Source organism: Loxodonta africana, chromosome 9 (genome assembly GCF_030014295.1).
Source record: "Loxodonta africana isolate mLoxAfr1 chromosome 9, mLoxAfr1.hap2, whole genome shotgun sequence".
NCBI lineage: Eukaryota > Metazoa > Chordata > Mammalia > Proboscidea > Elephantidae > Loxodonta > Loxodonta africana.
In genome coordinates, this window is record NC_087350.1 from 115,699,632 (window position 1) to 115,720,772 (window position 21,141).

Sequence of the window (21,141 nt, forward strand, 5' to 3'; positions counted from 1 at the left end):
CAGTTCAGTGACACTGATGACATCCTTCCAGCTGGCAACCATTCTCAGCCTCCCCTTTCTGAGTTGTTCCTCCCGCACTAACATAAACTCACTGCCCCCTAAGCTTCCTATCTAATCTTTACGGTTGCTGTTGTCATTTTGATCCCATACAGATAGTTCCGAAAAGAGCGTGATGGTCAAGGCAGATATTTTTTACTAGTTAACTTAGGCTGTTGTTTGGTTTTAGGAAGACTTCAGGGGATATTTTTGGTTTAAGGTTTAAAGATTATCTCAGGGCAGTCGTTTCAGGGGTTCATCCAGCCTCCATGGATCCAGAAAGTCTAGATTCCGGGAGAATTTCAAATTCTATTCTGTATTTTCCCCCTTTTGATCAGAATTTTTCTATAGGATCTTTGATCAAACTGTTCAGTAATGGCAGCCGGGCGCCATCCAGTTCTTCTGGTCTCTTGGCGAAGGAGGCAGCTGTTCGTGGAGACCGTTAGCCACACATTTCATATCCTCCTCTTGTTTCTGACTCTCCTTCTTCCTCTGTTTCTCCAGGCAAACAAAGACAGATTGTCGTGCCTTAGATGGCTGCTTACAAACTTTTAAGACCCCAGGCGCTACACAGCTAACTAGAACTAGGGATTATAATATTTTTAATACGTTGGGTTAAATGTATTATTTCATTCTGTTAAATACAAGGTTGCCGTGAGTCAGAGTCAACTCAATGGCAGCTAACAAAAACAATAAGAATTAAAATTAGTTCTACCTGTTTCTTTTACTTCTTTTAATGTGGCTAAAATAAAAAACAAAAACCTGCTGCCATCGGGCAGATGCCAACTCATGGTGGCCCCATGTGTTACAGAGTAGAAGCGCTCCATAGGGTTTTCTTGGCCGAAATCTTTATGGCAGCAAATCACGAGGCCTTTGTTCCGCAGCACCGCTGGGCGGGCTTCAACCACCAACCTTTAGGTTAGTAGCCGAGCGCAAACTGTCTTCGCTACACAAGGCCCTCTTCTGTGCCTACTAGGAAACGTATGATTCTGCATGTGACTACATTCTGTCCCTGTTGCACAGGGCTGTTGTAGAGAATCGTCAGAATTTTCAGGAATGCCTGTCCGGGCCATGGAATCAGCCTGTGATCTCCTTTTGTGTTTTCTTTTAGGTTATATGTCTCCGCACCCATCTCCACTGGGAGCCCCAGAGCATGTATCCAGCCCCATGTCTGGCGGAGGCCCGACGCCACCCCAGATGCCACCGAGCCAACAGGGCGCCCTCATCCCGGGCGATCCGCAGGCCATGAGCCAGCCCAACAGAGGCCCCTCGCCTTTCAGTCCTGTCCAGCTGCACCAGCTTCGAGCTCAGATTTTAGCTTACAAGATGCTGGCCCGGGGCCAGCCCCTCCCCGAAACACTGCAGCTCGCGGTCCAGGGGAAAAGGACGTTGCCTGGCATGCAACAACAGCAGCCTCAGCCTCAGCCCCAGCCGCCGCAGCCGCAGCCCCAGCCGCAGCCCCAGCAGCCGGCCCTCGTGAACTACAGCAGACCAGCTGGTAGGTTAACGTGCAACCAGCGACCGGTGCGGTGGTCCGCTCGGCTAAGAAGGGCTGCGACTGCAGGGAAGTGCTGGCCTGGGAGCAACCCAGGGCTGACGTGGCCTTCTGTTGTGCCTCCCTTGCCACCTTTTCTGCATCTGTTGCTCCAAGTTGATGGCCAGGATTCTCAGTCTCTTCCTGCTATAGGGTCCTAGAATGGTGTTTTGCAACCTTTTAAGACCGATACAAGCTGAGAACCTAGGAAAAAAGCACCCTCACCCACAATGTTGCATTCTCTTTCAAGCGGTTCATGGCTTCTCGGAAGCCTGTCCACAGACCCAGGTTAAGATTCCCTGCCCCCAGTGTGTTCCACCACAAAAACCCACTCCTTCAACCAGCCCTGTTCCAGCCCTTTTATGTTGATTGATTGATTTCTACCCCCTTTTAATTGTGAAGAGCATTTGGGCAGGCTTATAAGAGGCATGCCTGCAGAAAAATAATTATAAAGTAGGAAATCAGAAGCAAGGGGAAATGTAAAAAGAAGTAAGGAATTGAGAACAGAAAGGTCAGGAGCGCAGGGGCTATGAGTGCTCGTAGTTGCCGGAGTTGAGCTTCAAAGACGCCTCGAGTTTCCTGGAGATGAGTTGCCGTTGAATCCATTTGACTCATATTGATCTCATGCGTGTCAAAGTAGAATTGTGCCCCATAGGGTTTTTTAAATGGCTGTGATTTTTTGGAAGTAGACTGCCCGGACTTTCTTCCAAGGCATCTCTGGGTAGACTCAGACCTCTAACCTTTTGCTTAGCAGCCAAGCATATTAACCGTTTGTACCACCCTGGAATTCCTGGAAGTCAGATCCAAAGGGAGACAGGGTAAGGTACCAAATCCTGGCCATCTGAAAGGAAGTTGCTTACCAGTTTCTCAGAGGTCATAATGCCTTTCCTACCATGAGCGTATAAACTAGATTTCCCAGGTGGGATTATTTTTTGATATAATGACAATGATGATGACAATGATAGTAAGAGGCAATGCGCAGTTGTTGTTGCTGTGTGCCATTGAGTCAGTTCTGACTCATAGCGACCCTACAGGACAGAGTAGAACTACCCCATAGGGTTTCCAAAGAGCGGCTGGTGGATTCGCACTGCCAGCCTTTTGGTGAGCAGCCTGAGCTCTTAACCACTGCGCCACCAGGGCTCCACAGTGCACAACAGAAGCGTTAACAGCATTTGTTCATAATAAGTAGAGTAACAGATCCCACGTGACTGATTTCTTACAGCACCCTGGGACCATATTGGAAGCTATGCTACCACGCAGGGGGTCTATTTGATCCAGTCGTTCCCTGTGGCCTTCTTTAGGTCTGCTTGATCCCAGTGATAGAGTTCAGAAGTCCAAGAGGCTGTAGGGTAATCTTCATGAACGTTGTTTCTGTAGGAAGGTTTTTGTTAAGAACTGGATAAGCAGAGAGTTTACGGTTCTGCCCTGATGGGAGCCAAAGGCAGTGCCTTCTGGACGCTGACCCATTTGCTATGAATGGTTCCCACCCATTTGGGCAAGTCTGGCTGTGCTGATCACTGCAAACCATTCGTCTGAGATATGGGTGCTCTTCCTAGGCTTGGGACTTGGTAGGTGCTATCAAGTCCATTTCAACTCATAGCAACCCCATGTGACAGAGTAGAACTTCCCCATAGGGTTTTCTAGGCTGTAATGTTTATGGGAGCAGGTTGCCAGGTCTTTCTTGTGCAGAGCCGCTGGTGGTTTGAACCGCCAACCTTTTGGTTGGCAGCCGAGTACTTAGCCGCTTTACCACCAGGGCTCCTCTCAGCATGTAACCGGAAAAAAAAAAAACACCTTCCTGTTGAGTCGATTCTGACTCATAGCGACCCTATAGGACAGAGTGGAATTGCCCCATAGGGTTTCTGAGGAGCGGCTGGTGGATTCAAACCCGACCTTTGGGTTAGCAGCCATAGTTCTTAACCACTGCCCCACCTCTCAGCATATACCCCACCCTAGTACCCCAGTACATATAGGGAATATTAACGAGAGGTGTTTCAAGTGTAGGCAGATTTGTAGCAACTGGGTCGCTGGTAGCTTGATAAGGAAGAGGGAGTAAAAAGTGAATTTCCATAAAGGTAGTGCTCCAGGACCTTGTCATATCGGCATAATTCAGGGGTATCACCTCATCACAAACCTCCACAAGCACTGATATTTTTAAAAATGACCTAGCTCTGCAGGAACAGAGTCCAAAGTCTCGTTTGAGGAGGCAGGAAGCTGAACGGTTCCTCTGAGAAACCTTTTCAGACCGATCAAAGCGATAATGTTGAAAGGATGAAGTTTGGTTATCTGGATGCTTACACATAATAAATACTTCATTTCCTAATAAATACAATCCAGAGTGCGTTTTCTGGACCCTCTCCAGAAGAGATGGTGTCGTTTTCTCATCCAGGTCCAATACCTGCATCTTCCCGCATTAAGTCCCTGTCCTTAGAGGGAATTCATTTTATTACTTACTGATTGTATCTGTTGTATTTCCAGCAAAAGGCTTTATTAGAAAATGAAGCTATTTGGGGATTGAGAACTTTATGGGAGAGTGGGCTATAGCTTTTCAGGTCCCTGGGTGGCACAAATGGCTTGTGCTACTAACCTAAAGGTTGATAGTTCAAATCTACCCACTGGCACTGTGGAAGAAAGACCTGGCAATCTGCTTCTGTAAATATTATAGCCCAGAAAATGGTATGGGGCCATCTCACTGGCAGCGGGTTTGGTTTTTAAGACTTGTGTATGTTAATGTCTGTTTCCCTCCTTCTTAAAATCAGGCATAGCAGTGCCTCCAGTGAGACCCTCCAGAGCTGGGCTGGGGCTCACCTAGGGGGTGCCAGGGCAGATAACTACCTTGATCCCTAAGGTGAAGACCAAAGGTAAAGTAGAAGGTATTTTTTGTAGCTCTGACAATTAAGGCTAAATTGTTTATGTTTGAGAGGGAGTCAGAGATAAGGGAAAGAATGTAATTTGGCTTCCATTTGAAGCTACCAGGAAAAGGTCTTATCATTTCACGGACCTCAAGTGCCTGGTGGAAGGGAGATGATTCCTGTTGATAGAGGCAAGCAAATGAACACTATGGCCGCCTGCTGGGTGTGGTATCAGCCCTGACGAATAGGTAGTTACATTCCGGCCATGCCTAATTGTGGCAAGCTGTGTTCAGGTCCCTAAACCAAAAACCTGTTGCCATCGAGCTGGTTCTGAGTCATAGTGACTCTGCAGGACAGAGTAGAACTGCTGCACAGCTTTTCCAAGGCTGTAATCTTTACAGAAGCAGACTGCCACCTCTCTCTCCTGCAGAGCAGCCGGTGGGTTCGAACCGCTGAACCTTTCAGTTAGCAGCCAAGCAGTTAACCAGTGCACCACCAGGGCTCCTGCATCTTCAATTAAAAAAAAAAAAAAAACCCGAAACCTGATGCCATTGAGTTGATTCCCACTCATAGCAGCCCTATAGGACAGAATAGAACTGCCCCATAGGGTTTCCAAGGAGCAGCTGGTGAATTTGAACCACTGACCTTTTGGTTAGCCACCGTAGCTCTTAACTACTGCTCTGCCAGGGCTCCTGTAACACAACACCTACAATGAAAAATAGAAAGAAATGCATTTTCCTCCCCCATGATTTTTTTCATCAACTGCTAGAACCACGGTTACAGATTTCCTCAAGAAGAAATCTTACCTAGCCCTATACCTTCTGGAAGGAGGGGAAAAAAAAAGGAACAATTATAATACCCCCAACCACCACACACACACACACACACACACACTCATTTCCTAAGCAGTTTGTCCTGATTCTTCACATTCCTCCTGTCACAATGTTTGCATACATCTCCCTTTGCTTTGTCGTTTTAGCCCATTTGTAAATGGTGCTCGTTGGAAATTGAATAAGTGTGTCCAAATTTTCATAATGTATCTGACAAATAGACTATTATTTCATACCATTTAATAACTTTAATTTTTCCTAGAAAGGATATGGAAAATGCTTGGAAGAATGCCCATTGGTAGTTAAAACATCTGTTTACTGAGATTCTGTTATTTTTATTTACTCACTTTTTTTTTTTTAACTCATCTGGTAGCACCACCAAGCTTATTAATAATGTTCGAGTAAGTAAAAATTTCACCTACAAGGAGAGATGGAACACTTCGTATTTTTGGTCCATACCTAGCAATTAATTTACACTCCTGAAGTTTAATGTGGAAAATTATTTTAAATTAACTTATTCAATGCATTTTAATAAGCTTGGTGATTGCATGTTCCTTTCCTCTGGTATCATAAAAATGTTCTCTTGAATCTTTGTATCGCTGTTGGTTTTTTTTAGCTGGACTAAGTACTTTTTCCCCTACGCTGAATGTTTTAGAAATATATCTTAATACATAGCAAAAACCAAAGTTTCCAAGATTCACTAATTAAGCCTGAAATATGCTAGATAAGTCATTAGCCAGAAAACTGTGCGCTCCTTCTGGTTCACCCCACAGGACGGGCAGCTGCTGCCATATCTGTGAAGCTTTGTTTCCCACCACATGGCTCTCCCGATTGAGACAGTTGGAGGGATCAGGGATGCCTCAACGGGCTTGTAGTGCGATTTGCAAGATGCGATTTTAGGACCACACCCAAATCGCATCTCACTGTTATGACTCCTGACTTTTTGTAACTCCCAATCCACCTGTAATTCTTTTTAAAAACCCAAGTTGGAGCTACATTAAAAGCTGGCAAAACCAAACCAACTCATAGGCACCCTATAAGAGAGAGTGGAACCACGTCGTAGGGTTTCCGAGGCTGTGATTTTTAAGAAAACAGACTGCCACACCTTTCTTCTGAGGAGCAGCTGGTGGGTTCAAACCGATGACCTTTCAGTTCATTCACAACTGAGCACTTTAACCACTGCACAACCAGGGCTCCTAAAAGCTGACGGGCCTTTCCTTAATCCATTTATTACTTAACAGTCATTTTTGGACCATTTTCTCCAGTGTTTATTCAGGAGTACCATTTCCCTATGAGGACAGATGCCAGAATCTTTTTCTTTTTCTTTTTTTTCCTTTTCATTTATTTTTCCCTTTCTTTTTTCCTCCTTTCCTTTCTTTTTTCCATTTCCCTTTTCCCATTTTCTTTATATTTTCCATTTTTGTTTTTCCTTCTTTTATTGTTTTCTTTTTCCTTTTACTTATTTTTCTCTCCTTTTTCCTTTGCCTTTCTTTCATCCTTTTTCCATTTCCTTTCTCCCATTTTATTTTTTCCATTCCTTTTTCTTTCTTTTTCCTTTTCTTTCTCTTTTACTTGTTTTCCTCTCTTCTATTTCCTTCTCCTTTCTCTTTCCCATTTTCTTTTTTTTCCTTTTTCTTTTTTCCCTTTACCCCTTTTCCTCTCCTTTCTCCCCTCTGCCCCTTCCTCCTCCCCTCCCTCCCTACTTTCTCCCTCCTTTATCCTTCTCCCTCCCTCTTAGATGCTTAAGGCACTGTGTCCCCCACTAGGCCCCAAGCCGTCTCCCCTACCCCAGCTGCCCATGTTGCTCTGTCCTGCAGGCCCAGGGCCCGAGCTGAGTGGCCCGAGCGCCCCGCAGAAGCTGCCCGCCCCTGCGCCCAGTGGCCGGCCCTCACCTGCGCCCCCCACCACCGCGCAGCCCCCCGCGGCTGCTGTGCCCGGGCCCTCTGCACCACCGCCCGCCCCGGGGCAGCCCTCGCCCATCGTGCAGCTGCAGAAGCAGAGCCGCATCAGCCCCGTCCAGAAGCCGCAGGGCCTGGACCCCGTGGAGATACTGCAGGAGCGCGAATACAGGTAACGCCCCCGTGGAGGGTGGGGCAGGAGCTGCTATGTTCTAGCAAGTTCCAGAAAGCCTGGCGGGTGGGGTGTCTCCCAGCACTGTGGTCATTCCTTTCATTGGACAAGAGAAGGTTTAAAGGAAATCGCTAGGGCTGAAACTCATGCTGCTGAGAGCACTTTTCAGAACAGAACAAAGTCACAGAGAAGGGTTTGACCACTGGAGGGGCCCTAAGATGGCTCTGGGGCAGTGGTGGCTGAAGGGTAGAATTCTTGCCTTCCATGCAGGCAACCTGGGTTCAATTCCTGGCCGGTGCACCTCATGCTTAGCCACCACCCGTCTGTCAGTGGAGGCCTGTGTGTTGTTATGATGCTGAACAGGTTCAGCAGAGCTTCCAGACTGAGACAGACTAGGAAGAAAGGCCTGGTCGTCTACTTCCAAGTATTAGCCGGTGAAAAACCTATGGCTCACAAAGGTCCAATCCCCAAATGATCACGAGGATGGCCCAAGACCAGGCAGCATTTCGTTCCGTCGTGCATGGGATCGCCACGAGCCAGGGCTGATTTGAAGGCAGCTAACAACAGGATGGCCCTGGGTCGGAAGGATTTTGATTTTCAATTCATTCAGGCTGAAAATGCTTATCCACCCCTGTGACATGCCAGGCACTGCATTAGGCACTGGGGATTCTGAGAGCAAAAGCCCAGCCTGGAATTCATACACACTCAAGAAAGTGGGCATCGCACACTTAGATTATGGGTTGCACCTTCTTGTCTGTCAGTTTGTGTCCTTGAATGAGGAGTAGGAAGTGATCTGACTTTGAGGGTGTTATGCTGACTTGCCCTTCAGGTTAGTGAAGCACTTTAGGACATGAAGCATATCTCAATATCTTGGCGTGTATTTGTCTCATGGGAGTTTTGCTTTAGGGCACATACAGAAATGGTCGTATTTGCCACACATAAACTCATTTAGTTTCGTGCAAGGTGGTCATGGCACCATGCACAGGTAAGACCCCAAGATACTCCTGTAGACCTGGAGAGTCAGGGTGGGGTAAAGTTAGTCCATTAATTAAAGTCCAAATGTCCAGCTTTCAGGTGTTTAACGATTGGTCTCGGGAGAAGGGGTTGTCCAACAGGTTGTCCTTGGCAGAGGTCCCGTGTAGCTGGGGTCTGAGGTTGGTGGCAGAAGGCACAGTCTCCGGCAGAGCCTTCCTCTGGCAGTCTCAGTTTTCAGAGAGGATCAGAGACTCAGCTGACAGAGTTTTTCTGCCTCCGCCTTTCTCTCACTGGAAGAACAAAGCCTGGGATTTTTATGTTGTTTAATCCCTCTGGTCTCACAGACAATGTCCAGCTCATATTGCATCAAGGTAACTCCTGTTACGGGTTCATAAACAAGGTGCAGATTTGGGGTGTCCTAACATAGATAAACTAAGAGCTATGTCACACCACATCACGAGGTAGTTGCTGATAAGATTAGAAGTTGTTTATGGCAGAGAAGTTATTTGTCAATTTCAGGTTGTTTAACAACTTAGCCTAAATGTTCAAGTCACATACTTCCTGTGTCACACGTACGTCATTTGGGATCACAGCATCGTAAGCATATGTCACAATGTTCTTTGCTTCTATTCATGCACTTTGTGTCTACAGCTTGGTCTGGCTTTATGGGGAAGACCTACATAAGCGTCTTTATGTGGAGTCCTGATGGAAACTCGTAGCGCAGCAACTTCCTTTTCACCTCACTTGGCACATTTGTCTAAGCTGAGTTGGCAAACTCTTTTTGTAAAGGGTCAGCTAAAAAACAAAACAAAACAAAAAAAAACCTGTTGCCATCTAGTCGATTCCAACTCATAGCGACCCTATGGGACAGAGTAGAACTGCCCCATAGAGTTTCCAAGGAGTGGCTGGTGGATTCGAACTGCCATCCTTTTGGCTGGTAGCTGTAGCTCTTAACCACTGTGCCACCAGGGCTCCAAAGGATCAGATACTAAATACGATATAGGTTTTGTGGGCCAGATGGTCTCTGTCACAACTGCTCAGCTCTGCGTTGTTGCTCAAAAGCTGCCACAGACGATAATGAGGTATGTTCCAATAAAACTTTATTTGTAAAAACAGGCTGCAGGCAGGATTTGGCCCACAGGCTGTAGGTGGCCGACCCCTGAAATAAGTGGTTAATGTTTAACTAAAAATGGAATTAAGTAAGTATTGAGTCAAGATGAAATAAAATTAAGAGCCTGGTTTCTGGAATCTAACAGAAAGCATGCTCTGCTGCTTAAACTAGCTGCGTTACCTCAGTCCAGTTACAGCCATTCCGTGACTCAGTTCTCACATATGTAAAAAGAAGGCTCTTAGAGACATCTTGGAGAGTTATTGTGAAGAGAAAATGAACATAAGCATTCAGTAAACGTTGTTGTTGTTGTTGTTGTTAGGTGCCGTCGAGTTGGTCCTGACTCATAGCGACCCTATGCACAACAGAACAAAACACTGCCTGGTCTTGTGCCATCCTTATGATCATTGTTATGCTTGAGCTCATTGTTGTAGCCACTGAGTCAGTCCACCTCGTTGAGGGTCTTCCTCTTTTCCACTCACCCTGTACTCTGCCACGCATGATGTCCTTCTCCAAGAACTGATCCCTCCTGACAACATGTCCAAAGTATGTAAGATGCAGCCTCGCCATCCTTGCCACTAAGGAGCATTCTGGCCGCACTTCTTCCAAGACAGATTTGTTCATTCTTTTGTCAGTCCATGGTATATTCAATATTCTTCACCAGCACCACAATTCAAAGGTGTCAGTTCTTCTTCAGTCTTCCTTATTCATTGTCCAGCTTTCACATGCATATGATGCAATTGAAAATACCATGGCTTGGGTCAGGCACACCTTAGTCTTCAAGGTGACATCTTTGCTCTTCAACACCTTAAAGAGGTCCTTTGCAGCAGATTTACCCAATGTAATGCATCTTTTGATTTCTTGACTGCTGCTTCCATGGCTGTTGATTGTGGATCCAAGTAAAATGAAATCCTTGATAACTTCAATCTTTTCTCCGTTTATCATGATGTTGCTCATTGGTCCAGTTGTGAGGGTTTTTGTTTTTTTTTTATGTTGAGATGTAATCCATACTGAAGGCTGTGGTCTTTGATCTTCATTAGTAAGTGCTTCAGGTCCTGTTCACTTTCAGCAAGCAAGGTTATGTCATCTACATAACACAAGTTGTTAATGAGTCTTCCTCCAATCCTCATGCCCCGTTCTTCTTCATATAGTCCAGCTTCTCGTTATTTGTTCAGCATACAGATTAAATAGGTATGGTGAAAGAATACAGCCCTGACGCACACCTTTCCTGACTTTAAACCAATCAGTATCCCCTTGCTCTTTCCAAACAACTGCCTCTTGATCTATGTAAAGGTTCTTCATGAGCACTATTAAGTGTCCTGGAATTCCCATTCTTCACAGTGTTATCCATAGTTTGTTATGATCCACACAGTCGAATGCCTTTGCATAGTCAATAAAACACAGGTAAACATCCTTCTGGTATTCTCTGCTTTCAGCCAGGATCCGTCAGACATCAGCAATGATATCCCTGGTTCCACGTCCTCTTCTGAATCCACCTTGAATTTCTGGCAGTTCCCTGTCGATATACTGCTGCAGCCATTTTTGAATGATCTTCAGCAAAATTTTGCTTGCATGTGATATTAATGATACTGTTCTATAATTTCTACATTCAGTTGGATCACCTTTCTTGGGAATAGGCATAAATATGGATCTCTTCCAGTCAGTTGACCAGGAAGCTGTCTTCCATATTTCCTGGCATAGACTAGTGAACACCTCCAGCGCTACATCTGTTTGTTGAAACATCTCAATTGATATTCCATCAATTCCTGGAGCCTTGTTTTTCGCCAGTGCCTTCAGAGCAGCTTGGACTTCTTCCTTCAGTACCATCGGTTCCTGATCATATGTCACCTCTTGAAATGTTTGAATATCGACTAATTCTTTTTGGTATAATGACTCTGTGTATTCCTTCCATCTTCTTTTGATGCTTCGTGCGTCGTTTAATATTTTCCCCGTGGAATCCTTCACTATTGTAACTCGAGGCTTGAATTTTTCCTTCAGTTCTTTCAGCTTGAGAAACGCCGAGTGTGTTCTTCCCTTTTGGTTTTCCATCTCCAGCTCTTTGCACATGTCATTATAATACTTTACTTTGTCTTCTCAAGAGGCCCTTTGAAATCTTCCGTTCAGTTCTTTTACTTCATCAATTCTTCCTTTTGCTTTAGCTGCTTGACACTCAAGAGCAAGTTTCAGAGTCTCCTCTGACATCCATCTTGGTCTTGTCTTTCTTTCCTGTCTTTTCAGTGACCTCTTGCTTTCTTCATGGATGATGTCCTTGATGTCATTCCACAACTCGTCCGGTCTGCGGTCACTAGGGTTCAATGCGTCAAATCTATTCTTCAGATGGTCTCTAAATTCAGGTAGAATATACTCAAGGTCATATTTTGGCTCTCATGGAATTGCTGTGATTTTCTTCAGTTTCAGCTTGAACTTGCATATGAGCAGTTGATGGTCTGTTCCACAGTCGGCCCCTGGCCTTGTTCTGACTGATGATATTGAGCTTTTCCATTGTCTCTTTCCACAGATGTAGTCAACTTCATTTCTGTGTGTTCCATCTGGCGAGGTCCATGTGTATAGTCGCCGTTTATGTTGGTGAAAGAAGGTATTTGCGATGAAGAAGTCATTGGTCTTGCAAAATTCTGTCATTCGATCTCCGGCATTGTTTCTATCGCCCAGGCCATATTTTCCAACTACTGATCCTTCTTCTTTGTTTCCAACTTTCACATTCCAATCGCCAGTAATTATCAATGCATCTTGATTGCATGTTCAGTCAATTTCAGACTGCAGCAGCTGATAAAAATCTTCTATTTCTTCATCTTTGGCCCTAGTGGTTGGTGTGTAAATTTGAATAATAGTCGTATTAACTGGTTTTCCTTGTGGGCATATGGATATTTCACTGATAGCATTGTACTTCAGCATAGATCTTGAAACATTCTTTTTAACGATGAATGCAACACCATTCCTCTTCGAGTTGTCATTCCCATCATAGTAGACTATATGATTGTCTGATTCAAAATGGCCAATACCAGTCCATTTCAGCACACTAATGCCTAGGATATTGATGTTTATGTGTTCCATTTCATTTTTGACGATTTCCAATTTTCCTAGATTCATACTTCGTAAATTTCAGGTTCAGATTATTAATGGATGTTTGCAGCTGTTTCTTCTCATTTTGAGTCGTGCCACATCAGCAAATGACGGTCCCAAAAGCTTTCCTCCGTCCACGTCATTAAGGTCGACTGTACTTTGAGGAGGCAGTTCTTCCCCAGTCATCTTTTGAGTGCCTTCCAACCTGGGGGGCTCATTTTCCAGCACTATATCAGACAATGTTTTGCTGCTATTCATAAGGTTTTCACTGGCTAATGCTTTTCAGAAGTAGACTGCCAGGTCCTTCTTCCTAGTCCGTCTTAGCCTGCAAGCTCAGCTGAAACCTGTCCTCCATGGGTGACCCTGCTGGGATCTGAATACCAGTGGCATAGCTTCCAGCATCACAGCAACACACAAGCCCCCACAGTACGACAAACTGACAGACACGTGGGGGCAGTAAACATTAGCTGCTATTTTTTTCCCAAAATATGATTTAATTTAAAAGAAAATCAGAATGAAAAAATTACAGAGAATGTCAGTAAACAACGTCTGGGCTCCCTTTTAAACTGTTACATTAATCTGTATCGAAAAGCATGTGATCACTTGTGATAAGATTCAAATTCTAAGTTACCAGCTTTGAGAGCTACACAGAGAGGAAGCACAGTAACTTACGATGAGGTGTGTTTAGCTTTTTTGGATGGAAAGCGTGTTGTTACTCTCATTACTATTACTAATTATCAATTAAGAGCCTTTATGTTGCTGTTTCCAGCACTTCACGCAGCCCTAGAGAGCTGGATGCCTGCCATCAATTAATAATGTTGGTGCTGATAGGCAGATTCTGCTGGGTGAATGATCGCTGTGTGTTGTCAAGCTGAGTACTAGAACAGTATACTCATCTGGAGCCAAACAACAGTGCAGTATTCCAATGCAGTACTTTATGCTACTATTGAATAAAAAAGTCAAAAGTATTGAAACAGCAATGGGGGAGAGAAGTATCACTCAGTTACTCTAAAATTCTAACTTCCTAAAGCTAACATTTTTTCCCCTACCTTGAAGTTATTTGTGCTATCAGTATCTTTACTAAATATTGCAAACTACCCTCACAAGATAGATGTTTTATGTAACATTTCTGGATGGTTTTCCCTTACTCAGCCTGTGTTTTTTGCATGTGCTTTTTTAATTATTTATTTTTGCTGACTCTGAAATTATCTTTTACTGCCAGAATTTTAATTGCAGACCTTTCTTATAGTGAGCTCAGTTTAGCACCTTTTTGGGAAGTGATCTTAATGGCTAGTCCCCTGAACATACAGTATTACGTAGTATAATTTAACTCTTCCACTATATAAAATTCTTGCCTTCCAGGTGGGAGACCCAGGTTTCATTCCCAGCCAGTGCACCTCATGTGAAGCCACCACTCACCTGTCAGTGGAGGCTTGCGTGTTGCCCTGAAGCTGAACAGATTTCAGCAGGGCTTCCAGACTAAGATGGACCAGGAAGAAAGGTCTGGTGATCTTCTGAAAATTAGCCAATGAAAAGCTTTTGGATCACAGTGATCCAATCCCATTCTGTATGCAGTCTCTGTGAATCCAGGCTGATTGAAAGCAGCTAACAACAAATCCATATATGCACATATGTGTGTGTGTGTATATACATATGTATATACATGGGTTTATACATATATTTTTTTTTAATTACAAGCATTGCAGGATGTGATGAAATGGCTGTTTTTCTTATTCTTCCTATTGCTTGATGAATTTTTCCCCTTTTGTAAAGCTTCATGGCTTTTGGCTTTTGGAATGATGGATCTGGACAACCCTGGGTCCAGAAAGCTAGTGGGTCCTCTGGCCTGAAATTCCTCTATGGCTCTCTCTAGAAGCAGCAAAGGTTTATAGCAGCAGCAACACAGGGGCTTCTGTTATTTTTTTTGGTTGTACAGTGATAGCTGGTTTCTGACTGAAGATAAATGGTTCGACTGCAGCGATTAGTTAAATTTATCCCTTAAAACGGGTTTGATTAAGTCCCTTAGGCACTTGTAAAAGACAGCTAAGAAACTGTTGAACTTTTGGGCATCTGCGTTGAAACGACTGGCTCGCCTTTAGCACTGATACCTAGAAGGGTCCAGTGTGTCTTTATCACCTGAGGGTGGATTTGAGCGTAGTCTTAAATGAAACCTCCTTGACAATGTGATGAACTTGGTTTCAGCCAAAATCACCTGTCGAAAATTCTTTGGCAGACATTCATTTTTTTGGTTATTATTATACCACTTACCTTGTCTACAGAAATTGAAAGAAAATGGCCAGAATCTTAATTTTTTAAACTTCTAAGCCAGGTGGCTGCTATTTCTTGTTGGTCATGAAATCAGAATTTTGGCAGATTGGCCTTCTTTATCCAGCCATAGCATACATAGGTTTCTGTGAATGAACACGTTGTCTCAGATTTGTACAAGCGCTCCCGTTAAAAGTTTTTTCCCCCATTTCATTGAATCTTTTCTATCTGACCATCGTTCTTTTGTGATAGAACTTTATTGCCTCCCCTCCCCTCTCCCCCCGATAATAAGGGCCAGAGACACGTTTCCATGGCCTTTCCGTTTGTCTGTTTTGTTTTCGACACCCTAACCCTTGCCTGCTTCAGTGTACCTAACTGCACTTTCTTTCACTTAGACTTAAATATCTGCTCTCAGTGCTACAGGAACTGACAACGTTGGTATATAAACTAACTCCACAAACGTGTGTGTGACAGAGGTATTTCACACTCAGAGTCGTTTATTTGGGAAGGGCAGCTTTGACTTTTGTCCGTCATCTTTGGTCTCGAGTCGGAATTTAGTATGAAGACGGTAGCTCGTCGTCCTTGTTGGAGGAAGCAAAGAGAAGCTGCTTCCCTGGGATTTGCGTCCTGCCCTGGCCTTCATCCCAACCCTGAAAAGCCCTTCTCAGACCTTACCAATAGCTCCTTTATCAGCACAGTTACAAAAAGCCTGGCCTCTCTCTCTCTCTCCCTCTTTCTAAAGTGTCCTCCAGCTCCTTGAAGGAACAAAATGTACCAGTGTCCTTTTCTGTTCAAGTAACTCTCCTACAGGGATCCTAAACTTCTCCTCTGGACCTGAGCAAATATCTGTTGCTTTTAATAGGACCCTGTTTCTTGCCAGAAGAGTAGCCCCTCTTGTTTGGCCGTTCAGTCTTTAGAAAAAACCCGAGCAACCTAATTCTGCTTCCATCTTCTGTCCTCATGAGGGGGACGCTAAGTGAGTCTCCTGCAGTTAGGAGGTATTACCTCGTGTTGTTTCGGCAAGTTGAGCGTACTGAAGCTCTTGATGGGACAACCTGCTAAAGCCCACCGACGGGGAGACAAGATTGTCTGCAGAGGAGCGTTATTCGAAATGAAAGTTTCTATGAACACCAGCGGCAACAGCAACAAAAAGATGTAACTTTCTACGTCCAAGAAGCCCCTCCCACACCTTCTCTGCCCACCCCTGTGTGCTGAGTTGGTGCAGAGGCGATTTCACCGTGGAACCCCGTCCTCTTCTCTGTAGTTAGTGTTTGTGCTCAGCATCCCTCGCAGAAAGGAGAGATTCTTCTCTGCGGGGGTATGAAGGATGCTGACAGACCACGAGGCGCTTTTGGAGAAGCATTTATGGGGGAAGAGGTGTAGTCCCAGCTCCCCATGCGCTCCGGTGCCACTCACCCAACCCTCCTCTACCCCAAATCCTTGCCTCTTCCAACCCCCGACTCCCTATCTACCCCGACTCCTCACTTACCCAGTTCCCCACCTCCCCCAACACCCCATCTACTCCCCCAACTCCCCACCTCCCCCGACACCCCACCTCCAGCTACCCATCTACCCGGAGTCCTCCTACCCCAAATCCTTGCCTCTTCCAACCCCCAACACCCCAACTCCCCGTCTACCCTGACTCCCCACTTTCCCAGCTCCCCGTCTACCCCGACAACCCACCTTCCCTGACTCCCTGCTCCCTCGTCCCCACCTCCCCCAACTCTCCACCTCCCCAGACTCTCCCTCTACCCCTACGACCCACCTCCCCTGACTGCCCATCTATCCTGACTACACGCTTACCAGGCTCCCCACCTCCCTGACTCCCCATCTACTACCCCCAACTCCCCAACTCCAGCTCCCCATCTACCCCAACTCCCCCGACTCCCCCCACCCCAAGTCCTTGCCTCTTCCAACTCCCAACACCCCAGCTCCCCATCTACCCCGACTCCCCCCACCCCAAATCCTTGCCTCTTCCAACCCCCAACACCCCAGCTACCCATCTACCCCAACTCCCCACTTACCCAGCTCCCCACCACCCCCGACTCCCTCCTCCCCCAACTCCCCACCTCCACCAACTCCCCGTCTACCCTGACTCCTGCCTTCTCCGACTCCTGCCTCCCCTGACTCCCCATTTCACCCAGCCCCCTACCTCTCCCACCCTCTCAACCTCCCAAGGCCCCACCTCCCCCAGCTCCAGCCCTCTGAGTTCAGTGAAATCTGATCTTTATAGAGTCAGCCTGGTAGCCCTACGTTACTTACTTAACTGTAGTTTTTCCATAGTCGTATGGAAGGCTGAGAGAAAGCAGCTATTCCTCTAATTTAGCACCTGACCTACTTTGTCAAAGGGAATAAACCGGAATGCCTGAGGACAGTCTGGGTGCCAGGATGTTTAGTGCTGAAGGTCTGTAAGCAGTCTGGAGCCAAGGAAGCAGGATGACCAAATCGATGGCGGTCCTCAAACCTCACTGTAATAGTTAATTTTCCTCTAGTATGGCCTTGATCTTGCAAAAGTAAAATTGTCTCAGTTTTATTTTTTCCCTTGAGATTATATATTTGGAAAAAAAAAATTCCATAATGGATTTTTCTCTTAATATTCTAGTTGTCAAGTCTCATCCTCTCCTGCTGTACTTCGGGAGCTTTGACTGTATGGATATTTAAGACAGTGATGGGTAAATGAAATAGGTGTTTGTTTCACGCAGTGAAAAACCACCATGGTGATAATTCCAGGAGAACAGGGAACATGGAGGAAAGTTGGGAGAATTTGAAAGTTGGGAGAGTTTTGCCCCGACAGTGACAGACTAGAAGTTTATCATTGTTGTTTGAACTCACAGACTCAACAGCACACAATATTAGTGGTCACACATTTTGATGATAGATTATTCGGGAAATCAGAATCAATGACGTGTATATATCAAACAAAACAGGAATCGATCATAAATACTGTGTTACTAAGTCAATGGAAATTTCAGCATTTCCATTATTGTTATTTAGAAATTTTTGAAAGAGATGGCGTTTTATTTTCCTCCCAAAGCAAACTACAATAAGTTTGGAAAGGCACTCATTTTGATATTGGGCTATATGAAGTATTAAGATATTTGGCAGCATCTAAGTCACCCAAAAAAACAAAAAAAAAGTCACAGAAGGCTTTAATTTTTAATATTAGTATGTAACATCATAAAGGTTGACAAAACTGTAATACTAATTTTTAGCAGAATCCTTAATGATTAACTTTTATAGTTCAGGTCCAGGGAAGTTCTCAGTTAGGAAGTATATTTGGTTTTTATAATATCATTAGATGTTTACCTGTGGTTTATTGACTATGGTAAGGCATTTGACTGTGTGGATCATAACAAATTATGGATAACATCAAGAAGAATGGGAATTCCAGAACACTTAATTGTGCTTATGAGAAACCTGTGCATGGATCACGAGGCAGTCATTCGGACAGAACAAGGGCATACTGATTGGTTTAAAGTCAGGAAAGGCGTGCATCCCGGTTGTATCCTTTCACCATACCTATTCAATCTGTATGCTAAGCAAATAATCCAAGAAGCTGGACTATATGAAGAAGAACAGGGCACCAGGATTGGAGGAAGACTCGTTAACAACCTGTGTTATGCAGATGACACAACCTTGCATGCTGAAAGTGAAGAGGACTTGAAGCACTTACTGGTGAAAATCAAAGCCTTCAGCATGGACTGCACCTCAACATAAAACAGAAATGCTCACAACTGGACTAATAAGCAACATCATGATAAATGGAGAAAAGATTGAAGTTGTCAAGGGTTTCATTTGGATCCATGATCAACACCCATAGAAAGGGCAGTCAAGAAATCGAAAGAGGTATGGCATTGGGCAAATCTGCTACAAAAGACCTCTTTAAAGTATTGAAAAGCAAAGTTGTCCGTTTAAGGACTAAGGTGTGCCTTACACAAGCTGTGGTGTTTTCAGTCATCTCATATGCGTGTGAAAGCTGGATGATGAATAAGGAAGACCGAAGAAGAATTGATGCCTTTGAATTGTGGTGTTGGCGAAAAATATTTAGTATACCGTGGACCACCAAAAGAACGAACAAGCCTGTCTTGGAAGAAGTGCAGCCAGAATGCTCCTTACGAGCAAGGATGGCAAGACTGTGTCTCACGTACATTGGAAGGACATATTTTCAGGAGGAATCAGTCCCTGGAGAAAGACATCATGCTTGGTAAAATAGATGGTCAGCAAAAAAGAGGAAGACCCTCAACAAGATGGGTTGACACAGTGGCTGCAACAGTGGGTTCAATAGCATAGGAACTATTGTGAGAATGGCCAGGACTGGGCAGTTGTTCATTCTGTTGTCCGTAGGGTCGCTTTGAGTCGGAACCAACTCGACAGCTCATAACAACAACATAATATTATTAGGTAACCACTGGCTGACACAAATGGTTTGTGCTTGGCTGCTAATTGAAAAGGTGGTGGTTCACACCCACCTGGTGGTGCCGCGGAAGAAAGACCTGGTGATCTGCTTCTGTAAAGATCACAGCCATTGACAACCCTGTGGAGCTGAGGTCTAGTCTGCAAAACATGGGGTTACGGTGAGTCGGAGTCAGCTTGATGGCAGTGGGTTTACAGCATCAGTGCAGTGGCTTTGATAGCAGCCTGACCAGGATCGCAATCTTGGCTTTCTCCTAGTTCTGTGATGTCTTCATGTTTCTTAATATTTTCAAGCTTCAGTTTTCTCATCAATAAAATGAACTGTTTATAGCATTTACCTTGTGTGTGTATGTGTGCGTGTGTGTGCGTGCGAGAAAGAGAGGGAGAGAGAATTAAATGCAATTGTGCGTTTAATGTACTTAGTGTGGTTAATGTCGGTTTATTTCAGTGTATTATTGTTTTTATTACAGCTCTTTATTTGTGGAGAGATACCCCAAGACAGATTTGCCCCAAATTTGAGGAAAGGAGTTTCTTAAAAAAAAGATTTAAGTGGCATGTAATTATTTTTAAGGTTAAAATGTTGTTAGGATCCAGGCGAACTCTGAAACCAGAGCCACTGAGTGCATTCAAAACACCAGCCTTTTGGGCGACAGGAATAGTAGCCCAAATGAATGAAGAAAGCCAGTTGTCTTTTATTTTTGGTTCTGCCTTGTTACGAGGAAGTACCTGTGGTTACAGATATCTCTGGGTGGTGCAGTGAAAACCCCGGGGGTGTAGTGGTTAAGTGCTACAGCTGCTAACCCAAAAGGTCAGCAGTTCGAATCCACCAGGCACTCCTTGGAAACGTGGGGCAGTTCTACTCTGTCCTATAGGGTCGCTATGAGTCGGTATCGGCTCGACAGCAACGCGTTTGGTTTTTGGTTTGGGTGGAGCAAATGGTTAATGCTCTTGGCTGCTAATCAAAAAGTTGGCAATTCAAGTCCACCTAGAGGTGGTGCCTCAGAAAAAAAGTCCTGGCAATCTGCTCCCCAAGAGTCAGCCATGGAAGACCCTATGGAGGGAGCAGCACAGTTCTGCTCTGACACCTGTGGGGTTGCCACGAGTCCGAGTCGACTCCGCAGCACCTGGCTCCCTGCAGTTATATTTTTGATGGTTACTAAAATGGAAATCCCTGGTAATCCTTTTACAGAAACTCTTAGTTTTTAGATACTGTTAAATCTGCTGCCCGAAACGTGGTTTTTAAAAATGCCTAATTGGCCTTTTCTTTCCTTGAGCGAACGCTGCCCACAGGGACGCAATTGTGGTTGGCAGAGCTCTTTCCGGATGTTTTGGGCTGGCTGCTTTCTGCCACCTCAGCACCTAAAACTGCCCTTGCCTTACGGGCTGTTGACATCAGCACCTTGGCACCAGGACAGACGGCCTTGTTGCCTTAGGACAGAACTAGAAGTTAGAAAGGAAACCCTGTTTTCTCAGCGCTGTGCCCTGGCTTGCTGGGAGTTGGGGAGCAAGTTAAATTTTTCTCTCTCATATGTCTTCTCTGTCTGCTCAGAGCGAGCATCAGCGTTCTACTCTCCTCCCAGATGAAGTATGAAGTCTCGTTCCTGGGTGATGCCGGTGTTGTAGTTGGGTGCCGTGGAGTCGATTCCAACTCATAGCCACCCCACGTGTTACAGAGTAGAACTGCTCCATAGGGTTTTCTAGGCTGCAATCTTTATGGAGCCCTGGTGGCGCAGTGATTGATAGCTCAGCTGCTAACCAAGAGGCCAGAGATTCGACGTACCAGCGGCTCCTTGGAAACCCTGTGGGGCTGTTCTACTCTGTGCTATAGGCTCACTGTGAGTTGGAATTGACTCAGCATCAACAGGTTTGGTTTTTTTGGTTTTTAATCTCTACGGGAGCAGATTGCCGGGTCTTTCTCCTGTAGAGCCGTTGGGTGTATTCGAACCACCAACCTTTTAGTGAGCAGCCAAGCGCTTA

The 21,141-nt window shown here is 45.0% G+C and overlaps 1 protein-coding gene across 6 annotated transcripts in view; it reads left to right on the forward strand.

Annotated features, from left to right (window-relative positions):
• The window catches only part of SMARCA2 (SWI/SNF related, matrix associated, actin dependent regulator of chromatin, subfamily a, member 2), a 216,339-nt gene that overhangs the window by 32,961 nt on the left and 162,237 nt on the right, over nucleotides 1-21,141 (forward strand). For all 6 annotated transcript variants that reach the window (XM_023539439.2, XM_064290573.1, XM_064290571.1 and 3 more), the window contains exons 4-5: nucleotides 1,148-1,534; nucleotides 7,070-7,322. In XM_023539439.2, coding sequence (XP_023395207.2) covers nucleotides 1,148-1,534; nucleotides 7,070-7,322 — 640 coding nt within the window. The remainder of the gene's footprint in view (nucleotides 1-1,147; nucleotides 1,535-7,069; nucleotides 7,323-21,141) is intronic.